The 12,647-nt window shown below is 47.1% G+C and overlaps 2 protein-coding genes across 4 annotated transcripts in view; one reads left to right on the top strand and one right to left on the bottom strand.

Moving 5' to 3' along the window:
• ARHGAP23 (Rho GTPase activating protein 23) overlaps nucleotides 1-12,647 on the bottom strand; it is a 197,467-nt gene that overhangs the window by 7,041 nt on the left and 177,779 nt on the right. For 2 of the 3 annotated variants that reach the window (XM_063959689.1, XM_063959690.1), the window contains exon 22: nucleotides 9,431-9,524. In XM_063959689.1, coding sequence (XP_063815759.1) covers nucleotides 9,431-9,524 — 94 coding nt within the window. Of the gene's footprint in view, nucleotides 1-8,030; nucleotides 8,055-9,430; nucleotides 9,525-12,647 lie in introns of all 3 variants that reach the window. The other variant, XM_063959691.1, reaches the window with a different exon arrangement.
• SRCIN1 (SRC kinase signaling inhibitor 1) overlaps nucleotides 1-12,647 on the top strand; it is a 900,548-nt gene that overhangs the window by 830,026 nt on the left and 57,875 nt on the right. The window lies entirely within an intron of this gene.

Raw genomic sequence — 12,647 nt, 5'->3', positions numbered from 1 at the left:
AAGGGTTAAGGTTAGATTGGGCATAGGTGATGTAGTGGGCTTATAACCACACACCGGCCAATCCTGGCTAGCTGGCCTTATTTTTCCAGCCAACATCTAGTTATTACGGATCAAATACTGAGCAGGACTGCCAGATGTTTTGGACACACGCAAGCTGAGATTTGGTGCCAGTCAGGTGCAGAATAACCAAACTGTCCTTTCAAGTTGCTATATATTATATATATCTGTATGTTTATATTATCGATCATACATAGACACAAACACAGGGACTTCACACAAAGGAACAATGCAGGCCCCTCCAGCATGGTTGAATTCTGAGAGAAGAGTAGAACAAGAGGTAGGTTGAGGCAGAATAATGAGACTGCAAGCACATGACGCGATGGGGATAATTTACAGGGTATAACGAGAGAACAAAAATAAGGATAATACAACATTATGATAAAATATTAGTGTTCTTTGTTTTTGGAAATAACCTGTACTGTAGTATACTTATCTCCATATCATTAATGTGTAATTGCTATAGCTCCCATTCTTATGCACATTTGGTTGTTTATACCAGCAAGGGTGTGTACTTGCTGATGCTAGTCACGCAGACCACAGGACAACAGAGACGCTTATGCGTCTTACGGGAAGCATATACCTTGTGTGCACTAATGATGATGATGATGACAACGACAATCAGCAGCTGATTCTGTGTGCATCATGATCCCTACCGCTGATGCTACACTATGTAGACAAAATGGATTGGACACTGACAGCAAATAGATCAACCAGATTTTATTGACGTCCGTACTTTGTAGATCCACCACGTTCAGCGATTACTGCAGATACCCTTCTTGTCCAAGAACTTGTGGACAGTTTGCCAATAGCAGGCGGTATGGTTTGCGATTCCGAAGTACAGTGACCAACTGTGACACTGAAGAAGGTTGAGTCAGTCTAGAATGCACCCATCGCTCCAATTCGTTCCATAGGTTCTCAATGGACTTAAGACCTGGACTCTGAGCTGGCCAGTCCATCAGGGTTACTGAATTCTCTGTATACCAGTCCAGTGTCGCCCTGGAAACATGACATCGAGCAGCCTACGATGATTCCCTTTTCAAACTCTGCTAGCTCATACCAGCAATATATTTCAATAGCAAATTATCTAATCAGTGCCCCTCTATGCGTTTTATACCTTCACAAACATGTGTCTGCTGCAGGAGCATACCATTTCTCTTGCGTGGGTGGTCCAATCACTGTTGTCTACATAGTGTATATTTAATTTTATTAATGTGATCTCTGAAGTCTATTTACATTATTTTACTGATGTCTACGATTGGTCCATGGCAGGAAAAAATAATCCCATTTGATCTTTAAAAATGGATGTTTGCAATATGCTTATAATAGGCCATTAAAATACTATATTGTATACTAATTGGATACTGTAATACAGACGAATTTGCTACTAAAAATATCAAGACACATCTCCAGGCATTAAGCAGACCCATATTATGGCACAAATCTGCTCTCCATCAACCTCTCTGTGGCTCCCTGTGATATGTGTTTGTGAACTTACAGCAAAGCATCTGCCACAGACTCTTAGGACTCATCCAGTCAATCTTTCCCAGCCAAAGTACTTGTCACGTTCCAAATGGAACATGAAGCAAATAGCACCTGCTAGGGAGTAGCTGAATTCCTGTGCAGTCAACACATAGAGCAATTAAATAGCGGAAGACAGAATTGTATCCTCACTAAATCTATATGAAATAAGAAATGATGCTCATTTGTAATACATTTCTCTAACGTCCTAAGTGGATGCTGGGGACTCCGTCAGGACCATGGGGTTTAGCGGCTCCGCAGGAGACAGGGCACAATAATAAAAGCTTTAGGATCAGGTGGTGTGCACTGGCTCCTCCCCCTATAACCCTCCTCCAAGCCTCAGTTAGATTTTTGTGCCCGGCCGAGAAGGGTGCAATCTAGGTGGCTCTCCTGAGCTGCTTAGAATAAAAGTTTAAGTTAGGTTTTTTATTTTCAGTGAGTCCTGCTGGCAACAGGCTCACTGCTACGAGGGACTTAGGGGAGAGAAGTAAACTCACCTGCGTGCAGGATGGATTTGCTTCTTAGGCTACTGGACACCATTAGCTCCAGAGGGAGTCGGAACACAGGTCTCACCCTGGGGTTCGTCCCGGAGCCGTGCCGCCGACCCCCCTTGCAGATGCCGAAGTTGAAGAGGTCCAGAAACAGGCTGCAGAAGACTTTCAGTCTTCATAAGGTAGCGCACAGCACTGCAGCTGTGCGCCATTGTTGTCAGCACACTTCATACCAGCGGTCACTGAGGGTGCAGGGCGCTGGGGGGGGCGCCCTGGGCAGCAATGTATTATACCTTTTTTATGGCTAAAATACATCACATATAGCCCTTGAGGCTATATGGATGTATTTAACCCCTGCCAGATCTCACAAACTCCGGGAGAAGAGCCCGCCGTTTTAGGGGGCGGGGCCTATTCTCCTCAGCACACGGCGCCATTTTCCTGCTCAGCTCTGCTGTGAGGAAGGCTCCCAGGCTCTCCCCTGCACTGCACTACAGAAACAGGGTTAAAACAGAGAGGGGGGGCACTTATTTGGCGATATGATTACATATGTGAAAATGCTATAAGGGAAAACACTTGTATAAGGGGTTGTCCCTGTATAATTATAGCGTTTTTGGTGTGTGCTGGCAAACTCTCCCTCTGTCTCCCCAAAGGGCTAGTGGGGTCCTGTCCTCTATCAGAGCATTCCCTGTGTGTGTGCTGTGTGTCGGTACGTTTGTGTCGACATGTAGGAGGACGATGTTGGTGAGGAGGCGGAGCAAATTGCCTGTATTGGTGATGTCACTCTCTAGGGAGTCGACACCGGAATGGATGGCTTATTTAGGAATTACGTGATAATGTCAACACGATGCAAGGTCGGTTGACGACATGAGACGGCCGGCAAACAAATTAGTACCTGTCCAGGCGTCTCAGACACCGTCAGGGGCTTGTAAAAACGCCCATTTACCTCAGTTGGTCGACACAGACACAGACACGGACACTGACTTCAGTGTCGACGGTGAAGAAACAAACCGTTACATGTTAAGGGCAATGAAGGAGGTGTTACATATTTCTGATACTACAAGTACCACAAATAAGGGTATTATGTAGGGTGGGAATAATCTACTTGTAGTTTTTCCTGAATCAGATAAATTAAAGTGTGTGATGATACGTGGATTTCCTCCGATAGAAAATTATTGGAGGTATACCCTTTCCCGCCAGAAGTGAGGGAGAGTTGGGAAACACACCTTAGGGTGGATAAGGCGCTCACACGCTTATAAAAACAAGTGGCGTTACCGTTTCCAGATACGGCCGCCCTCAAAGAGCCAGCTGATAGGAAGCTGAAAAATATCCTAAAAAGTATATACACACATACTGGTGTTATACTACGACCAGCAATCGCCTCAGCCTGGATGTGCAGCGCTGGGGGGGCTTGGTCGGATTTCCTGACTGAAAATATTGATACCCTTGACAGGAACAATATTTTATTGACTATAGAGCATTTTAAGGATGCATTTCTATATATGCGAGATGCGCAGAGGGATATTTGCATTCTGGCATCAAGAGTAGATGTGATGTCCATATCTGCCAGACGATGTTTATAGACACGACAGTGGTCAGGTGATGCAGATTCCAGACGGCACATGGAAGTATTGCCGTATAAAGGGGCGGTCCATCGGACCTGGTGGCCATGGCAACAGCTGGAAAATCCACTTTTGTTACCCCAAGTCACATCTCAGCAGAAAAGGACACAGTCTTTTCAGTCTCAGTCCTTTCGTACCCATAAAGGCAGGCGGGCAAAAGGCCAGTCATATCTGCCCAGGGTTAGAGGAAAGGGAAGAAGACTGCAGCAGGCAGCCCATTCCCAGGAACAGAAGTCCTCCACAGCTTCTGCCAAGTCCGCAGCATGACGCTGGGGCCATACAAGCGGACTCAGGTGCGGTGGGGGGTCATCTCAAGAGTTTCAGCACGCAGTGGGCTCACTCGCAAGTGGACTCCTGGATCCTACACGTAGTATCCCAGGTGTACATTGGAAATTCGAGACGTCTTCCCCTCACAAGTTCCTGAAGTCTGCTTTACCAACGTCTCCCTCCGACAGGGAGGCAGTATTGGAAAAAAATTCACAGGCTGTATTCCCAGCAGGTGATAATCAAAGTACCCCTCCTACAACAAGGGAAGGGGTATTATTCCACACTATATTGTGGTACTGAAGCCAAACGGCTCGGTGAGATCTAAAAGATTTGAACAATTACATACAAGGGTTCAAATCAAGATGGAGTCACTCAGAGCAGTGATAGCGAACCAGGACGATATGGTGTCACTGGATATCAGGGACGCTTACCTACATGTCCAAATTTTGCCCTTCTCACCAAGGGTATCTCAGGTTCGTGGTACAGAACTGTCACTATCAGTTCAGACGCTGCCGTTTGGATTGTCCACGGCACCCCGGGTCTTTACCATGGTAATGGCCGAAATGATGATTCTTCCTAAAAGAAATATGGACGCTTTCCTGATAAGGGCAAGGTCCAGAGAACAGTTGGCGGTCGGAGTAGCACTATCTCAAGTAGTTCTACGACAGCACGAGTGGATTCTAAATATTCCAAAATCGCAGCTTTTTCCGACGACACGTCTAATGTTCCTAGGAATGATTCTGGACACAGTCCAGAAAAGGATGTTTTCTCCCGGAGAAGAAGACCAGGGAGTTATCCGAGCTAGTCAGGAACCTCCTAAAACCAGGAAAAGTATCAGTGCATCATTGCACAAGGGTCCTGTGAAAAATGGTGGTTTCTTACAAAGCGATCCCATTCGGTAGATTTCACGCAAGAACCTTTCAGTGGAATCTGCTGGGAAAATGGTCCGGATCGCATCTTCAGATGCATCAGCGGATAACCCTGTCTCCAAGGACAAGGGTGTTTTCTTCTGCGGTGGCTGCAGAGTGCTCATCTATGAAAGGGCCGCAGATTCAACATTCAGGACTGGGTCCTGGTGACCACGGATGCCAGCCTGAGTGGCTGGGGAGCAGTCACACAAGGAAAAAATTTCCAGGGAGTGTGATCAAGTCTGGAGACTTCTCTCCACATAAACATACTGGAGCTAAGGGCAATTTACAAGGCTCTAAGCTTAGCAAGACCTCTGCTTCAAGGTCAGCCGGTATTGATCCAGTGGGACAACATCACGGCAGTCGCCCACGTAAACAGACAGGGCGGCACATGAAGCAGGAGGGAAATGGCAGAAACTGCAAGGATTCTTCGCTGGGCGAAAAATCATGTGATAACACTCTCAGCAGTGTTAATTCCGGGAGTGGAAAACTGGGAAGCAAACTTCCTCAGCAGGCATAACCTCCACCCGGGAGAGTGGGGACTTCAGCGGGAAGTCTTCCACATGATTGTAAACCGTTGGGAAAAACCAAAGGTGGACATGATGGCGTCCCGCCTGAACAAAAAACTAGACAAATATTGCGCCAGGTCAAGGGACCCTCAGGCAATAGCGGTGGACGCTCTGGTAACACTGTGGGTGTACCAGTCAGGGTATGTGTTCCCTCCTATGCATCTCATACCAAAAGTACTGAGAATCATAGGAAGGAGATGAGTAAGAACGATACTCGTGGTTCCGGATGGGTCAAGAAGGACTTGGTACCCGGAACTTCAAGAGATGCTCACGGAAGAACCGTGGCCTCTACCTTTAAGAAAGGACCTGCTCCAGCAGGGGCCTTGTCTGTTCCAAGACTTACCGCGGCTGCGTTTGACGGCATGGCAGTTGAACGCCGGATCCTGAAAGGGCATTCCAGATGAAGTCATCCCTACCCTGGTCGAAGCCAGGAAGGATGTAACCGCAAAACATTTTCACCGCATTTGGCAAAAACATGTTGCGTGGTGTGAGGCCAAGAAGGTCCCTACAGAGGAATTCCAACTGGGTCGTTTCCTACATTTCCTGAAAACAGGACTGTCTATGGGCCTAAAATTAGGGTCCATTAAGGTTCAAATTTCGACCCTGTCAAATTTCTTCCAGAAAGAACTGGCTTCAGTGCCTGAAGTTCAGACGTTTGTAAAAGGGGTACTGCATATACAGCCTCCTTTTGTGCCCCCAGTGGCACCTTGGGATCTCAATGTTGTTTTGAGTTTCCTAAAGTCACATTGGTTTGATCCACTCACCACTGTGGAATTAAAATATTTCACATGGAAGGTGAAGATTCTATTAGCCCTGGCTTCAGCCAGGCGTGTGTCAGAATGGGCGGCTTTATCATATAAAAGCCCTTAGTTAATTTTTCATTCTGACAGGGCAGAATTGAGGACTCGTCCTCAATTTCTCCTTAAGGTGTTTTCTGTTTTTCACATGAACCAACCTATTGTGGTACCTGCGGCTACTAGGGACTTGGAGGACTCCAAGTTACTTGACGTTGTCAGGGCCCTGAAAATATATGTTTCCAGGACGACTGGTGTCAGAAAATCTGACTCGCTGTTTAGCCTGTATGCACCCAACAAGATGGGTGTTCCTGCTTCTAAGCAGACGATTGCTCGCTGGATTTGTAGTACAATTCAGCTTGCACATTCTGTGGCAGGCTTGCCACAGCCAAAATCAGTAAAAGCCCATTCCACAAGGAAGTGGGCTCATCTTGGGCGGCTGCCCGAGGGGTCTCGGCTTTACAACTTTGCCGAGCTGCTACTTGGTCATGGGCACACCCTGACTGAGGAGGACCTGGAGTTCTCTCATTCGGTGCTGCAGAGTCATCCGCACTCTCCCGCCCGTTTGGGAGCTTTGGTATAATCCCCATGGTCCTGACGGAGTCCCCAGCATCCACTTAGGACGTTAGAGAAAATAAGAATTTACTTACCGATAATTCTATTTCTCGTAGTCCGTAGTGGATGCTGGGCGCCCATCCCAAGTGCGGATTGTCTGCAATACTTGTACATAGTTATTGTTACAAAAATCGGGTTATTCTTGTTGTGAGCCATCTTTTCAGAGGCTCCTTCGTTGTTATCATACTGTTAACAGGGTTCAGATCACAGGTTGTACGGTGTGATTGGTGTGGCTGGTATGAGTCTTACCCGGGATTCAATATCCTTCCTTATTATGCACGCTCGTCCGGGCACAGTATCCTAACTGAGGCTTGGAGGAGGGTCATAGGGGGAGGAGCCAGTGCACACCACCTGATCCTAAAGCTTTTATTATTGTGCCCTGTCTCCTGCGGAGCCGCTAAACCCCATGGTCCTGACGGAGTCCCCAGCATCCACTACGGACTACGAGAAATAGAATTATCGGTAAGTAAATTCTTATTATATCCATTTATGGAGTAGAGGACAGAGAAGAAAACGAAGGTGCAAGAGGTATGAAGACAAACCATGGAAGGTAGTGAGAATGGTACGAGTGACCCTGAACTAGTTACATGTACTGTTTTTTTTTAGAGGGGCAGTATGTTCAGAAGTAAGACTGAGGATTGGCGAATAAGGCTGGGTGAGTAATGATGGGGGCTTTGAAAAGAATAGATGTGAAGAGTTTAGAGCACAATCAAAGACACTGCGAACATACAATATATCTATATTGTGGAGGAGCCTGCAGACATCTTGCTGGGGCCACTCTGTAAGTGTGTGAGAACCAACACAGGACATCAGCGTGACACAACGCCACACAGTAACAGCCGTAAGATGTGTTAAACCCCTGGGCAATGGGTGGAAATAAGAGAGATGAAGAAAGTTCAATCATCTATTTTAAGACATCTATTCCTGTGAATCACTTCCACTAATGTTTCCCCCTCTTCTTGTGATAAATGGCAATACACTAATTTCGGTCATATTATTTATCTCAGAACAGTCACATCCCCGATGTAGACTCTCCTAGATAAATCTCTCACCAGATTCAACTTTATCCTCCTCTATCCATTAACGGTTATCTGTTCCCATTTCCACCTAGCCGTATGTAGTACAGCTTCCATCTCTCTTACAACCACCCTAGTGATTAGAAGGAGAAGCGGTAGAAACCAAACCATACCCGTTCACTGCTGCAGAAGATCCGCTGAGAGAAGAGATAGGAGGAGAAGGAATAGCAGATTCAAGGAGAAGGAGGAAAGGAAGAAAGGCTGGGAATTATTTGAGGTCACAACATGCCAGGGTGGGTCAGGGTTTTGGCTATACCACGTGTAGACTCTTAAGATGTGTCTTTCTACCATTACCTACAGTGTCACATGTGTAAGGGTAGCAGACACCGGAAGGAAACTTAACAAAACATTTATGAAGTGAACCTTATGCACAAAGAAAAACCTTGGGTACACCACAATGATCAGCCAAGTGCAGGATAAAGGTCCACGACTCTACACTCTCTCTCCTTCACAGGAGAAGCAGAATAATCTTTAGGCTATACACTGTAAATATCACACTAAAATTACAACCTCTAACCCCTTAGTACCACCCCATTTAATTGAATAGTTTGTTTTCCTCTTGAAATGTTCCTTGGTTGAGCCTCATCTATAGCATAAACACCTCATGAGAGTTATGGGAAGTGAGGAATGTTTATAACATGCATCACATTTATGTGTACGAGGCTTGGTGTTCTATTGCACAGTGTTCCTAGAAATGCTCTACTCTGCTGGAAGGGATCAGTACTAAATGCCGCCGGCCGGAATCCCGGCGGTCGAAATCCCGACCACACAATCCCGACAGGGGTGGCGAGCGGAACGCAGCCCCTTGCGGGCTCGCTTCGCTCGGCACACTATTATATTTTCCCTCTATGGGTGTCGTGGACACCCACGGAGGGAGAATATGTCGGGATTCCGGCGTCGGTATTTCGACCGCCGGGATTCCGGCCGGCGGCATCTTGACCGCATCCCTGCTGGAAGCATATAGTTTTAATGTCACCCAGCAGAGAGGTTAATTTGTCGGCACACTGGCCATCTGCAATTAAAGAAAATACGAGTCCACAATGTACAGAGTGCTTTCTCTAATTCCCCACATCAACTTCTTCACCAGCTACAGAGGCAGTCAGCGTGAGTTGGCTTCCATCACAAAAAGACCATAGGGTACCAGACTCAGAAAGCAGCATTTGTACACCACCCCAAATATCTAAAATTTTGGACTCTTCCCAACCTCCTTGGCTTTAGTGGCTAGGGTAATCAAGAATATTAAGAGTGGAAATTCCACCCCTGTGGTCCCTTAATGGATAGTGGACCAAGACTTTATCTCCATTATGACTTACTTTTCACCTCTGCTTCTGGAAACTTCTGCTCTCCAGCAAATGCAGCCATTTTAGCCTGAAAACCTATAAGCTCCTATAGAAATCTAAGTACATTTGAGCAAATGTAAACTGTACTGCAAGAACACAGCTTCATAAATGACCTCCTCCACAAGACCACTACTTTCTGATTTGTCCATCACCATAATGACTTTAGAACTTACCTGAGGTGTCTCCGGGTGCTATTGTTCGCCCGATATTTGGCAGAAGGTGTTCAATATTTGGTACAGACTGGGAATCTGACTCATCCACTGGAGTCTAAAAACACATAATATTTATCAACAAAATGGATCTCCTGCTGAAAGTCAAAGGTGAGAAACATAGGTAAACATTTCAGACCCAGTAAAGGGTCAAACTGTGAGATCTATGGCTGGGAAGAATGTGAAAGTAGGATTTTAAATACCTACTGGTAAATCCTTTTCTCGTAGTCCATAAAGGATATTGGGGACAGATTAGTACGATGGGGTATAGACCAAAGGAGCCAGTGCACTTTATATTTCTTCAACTGGGTGTGCTGGCTCCTCCCCTCTATGCCCCCTCCCAAAGGCAGTTATAGGTAAAACAGTGCCCGAAGGAGAAAGGACATACTTGAGAGAAGGAACATAACAACCATGAGTGGTGAGATTTACACACCAGCACACCACCAACATAAAACAACCAGTAACGGCTGGTAACAAGACAGCAACAGCTGAACAGGTAACCATAGAAGAGATAACCTGCAGAAAAGTCAATGCACTAAGGCGGGTGCCCAATTTTCCTTATGGACTACGAGAAAAGGATTTACCGGTAGGTATTTAAAATCCTATTTTCTCGAGTATCCATAAGGGATATTGGGGACAGATTAGTATGATGGGAATGTCCCAAAGCTTCCAGAAAGGGCGGGAACGTGCGGAGACTGCAGCAGCACCGCCTGCCCAAACTGGGTATCACATTTGTAGAGTTTCACAAAAGTGTTCTTCCCCGGCCAGGTAGCCGCTCGGCATAGTTGCAAGGCCGATACTACACGGGCAGCCGCCCAGGAAGATCCCACTGACCTTGTAGAATGGGCCTTCAGAGACTGAGGAACAGGTAAGGCTGCCAACACATAGGTCTGTTGGATAGTAAGCCTAATCCAGTGAGCAATGGTCTGCTTTGAAGCAGGACAACCCTTTTTCTGCGCATCATAAAGCACAAATAAGGAATCCATCTTCCCGACCCGAGCAGTGTGCCGGACATAGATCTTCAAAGCACACACAACATCCAAAGACTCCGGAGGAGCCGAAACGTCAGAAATGGACGGAACCACAATAGGTTGATTCAGGTGGAATGCAGAGACAACCTTCGGCAGGAACTGCTGTCTAGTCCGGAGCTCCCCTCTGTCCTCGTAAAAGACCAAGTAGGGACTTTTACACGATAACGCCCCCAATTCTGAGATGCGTCTAGCAGAAGCCAGGGCCAATAACTTCACTGTCCTCCATGTGAGTTACTTGTCTTCTACCGTCATCAGAGGCTCAAACCAGGAGGACTGTAGAAATTTCAACACTACATCCAAAGCCCAGGGTGCCGTAGGCGGCACAAAGGGAGGTTGTATGTGGAGTACCCCTTGTAAGAAGGTCTGAACTTTTGGCAACACAGCCAATTGCTTCTGAAAGAAAATTGAGAGAGCTGAAATCTGGACCTTAATGGAACCCAGACATAAGCCCTTATCCACACCAGCCTGCATGAAACGTCCCAAGTGAAACTCTTCAGGCGGATACATGCGTTCCTCACGCCAAGAGACACATCTCCTCCAGATATGATAGTGTTTTGACGTCACAGGTTTTCTGGCTTGCACCATAGTGGTAATTACTTTTTTGGAAAGCCCTTTGTGAGCTAGGATGTTCCGCTCAACTTCCATGCCGTCAAACGAAGCCACCATAAGTCTGGGTAGACGAACGGCCCTTGCTGAAGTAGATCCTTTCTTAGCGGCAGAGGCCAAGGGTCTTCTATGGACATGTCCAGAAGAGTTGCGTACCACGCCCTTAAGAGCCAATCCGGCGCAATCAGGATTGCTTGTACTCTGTGATGTCTGATCCGCCGGAGCACCCTTGGGATCAACGGAATCAAAGGGAATAGGTAGACCAGCCTGTAAGGCCAAGGCGACATCAGCGCATCCATTGCACTCGCCTGAGGATCTCTGGTTCGCGAGCAATTGCAGTGAAGCTTCTTGTTGAGGCGAGATGCCATCATGTCGAACTGCGGGTATCCCCACCTGTCGACAATCTGTTGAAACACCTGAGGATGTAATCCCCACTCCCCCGGGTGGAGGTTGTGGCGACTTAGGAAGTCCGCTTCCCAGTTGTCCACTCCTGGAATGAAAATTGCAGACAGTGCTCTTGCATTTCTTTCCGCCCAGAGGAGTATTTTTGACCTTGCTCGCATGCAGGCCCTGCTTTTTGTCCCTCCCAGTTGATTGATGTATGCCACTGCCGTGGCGTTGTCCGACTGAACCTGGATCGCCTGATCCCTGAGTAGAGGGGAGGCCTGAATCAGAGCATTGTAGATAGCCCGAAGTTCCAGAAAGTTGATCGGAAGTAGGGAATCTTGGGCAGACCACCTGCCCTGGAACTGCGCCCCCTGGGTGACAGCTCCCCATCCTCTCATGCTCGCATCCGTTGTGAGGAGGATCCAATCCTGAATCCCGAAACATCGATCTTCCAGCAAGTTGGAAGACTGTAACCACCACAGGAGTGAAATCATGGCCTGGGGTGGCAGTTGAATCATCCGATGCATCTGAAGATGTCAACCGGACCACTTGTTCAGGATGTCCAATTTGAAGGGTCTGGCATATACCTTCCGAACTGTATCGCCTCATACGAGGCTACCATTTTTCCCAACAATTTTATGCAAAGATGAATGGAAACTCGAGCAGGTCGGAGAACCATGCGAACCATCTCTTGAAGTGTTCTCACCTTGTCCTCTGGGAGGAACACTTTCTGAGCTACAGTATCCAGTATCATACCCAGAAACAGTAGCCTTTGAGACGGTTCCAGTTGAGACTTCTGTAGATTGAGAATCCACCCGTGGTGAGACAGAAGTTGGATAGTGCGATCTATATGGAGCAGAAGCTCCCTGGAACTTGCTTTTATCAGGAGAACGTCCAGGTAAGGGACAATGTGGACCCCCTGGAGTCTGAGCTGGAACATAATTTCCACCATAACCTTTGTGAACACTCTCGGAGCTGTAGACAGGCCGAAGGGCAAGCCTGAAACTGGTAGTGATCATTCAGTAGGGCAACCCGCAGATAGGCCTGATGAGGAGGCCAAATTGGGATATGTAGGTAGGCGTCCTTGATATCCAGGGACACGAGGAATTCCTGTTGTTTCAGGCCCGCGATCACCGCTCTCAAAGATTCCATCTTGA

Source organism: Pseudophryne corroboree, chromosome 3, assembly GCF_028390025.1.
Source record: "Pseudophryne corroboree isolate aPseCor3 chromosome 3, aPseCor3.hap2, whole genome shotgun sequence".
Lineage (NCBI taxonomy): Eukaryota > Metazoa > Chordata > Amphibia > Anura > Myobatrachidae > Pseudophryne > Pseudophryne corroboree.
The sequence above is the reverse complement of the archived record's forward strand: the minus strand, read 5'-3'. Positions and strand labels throughout refer to the sequence as shown.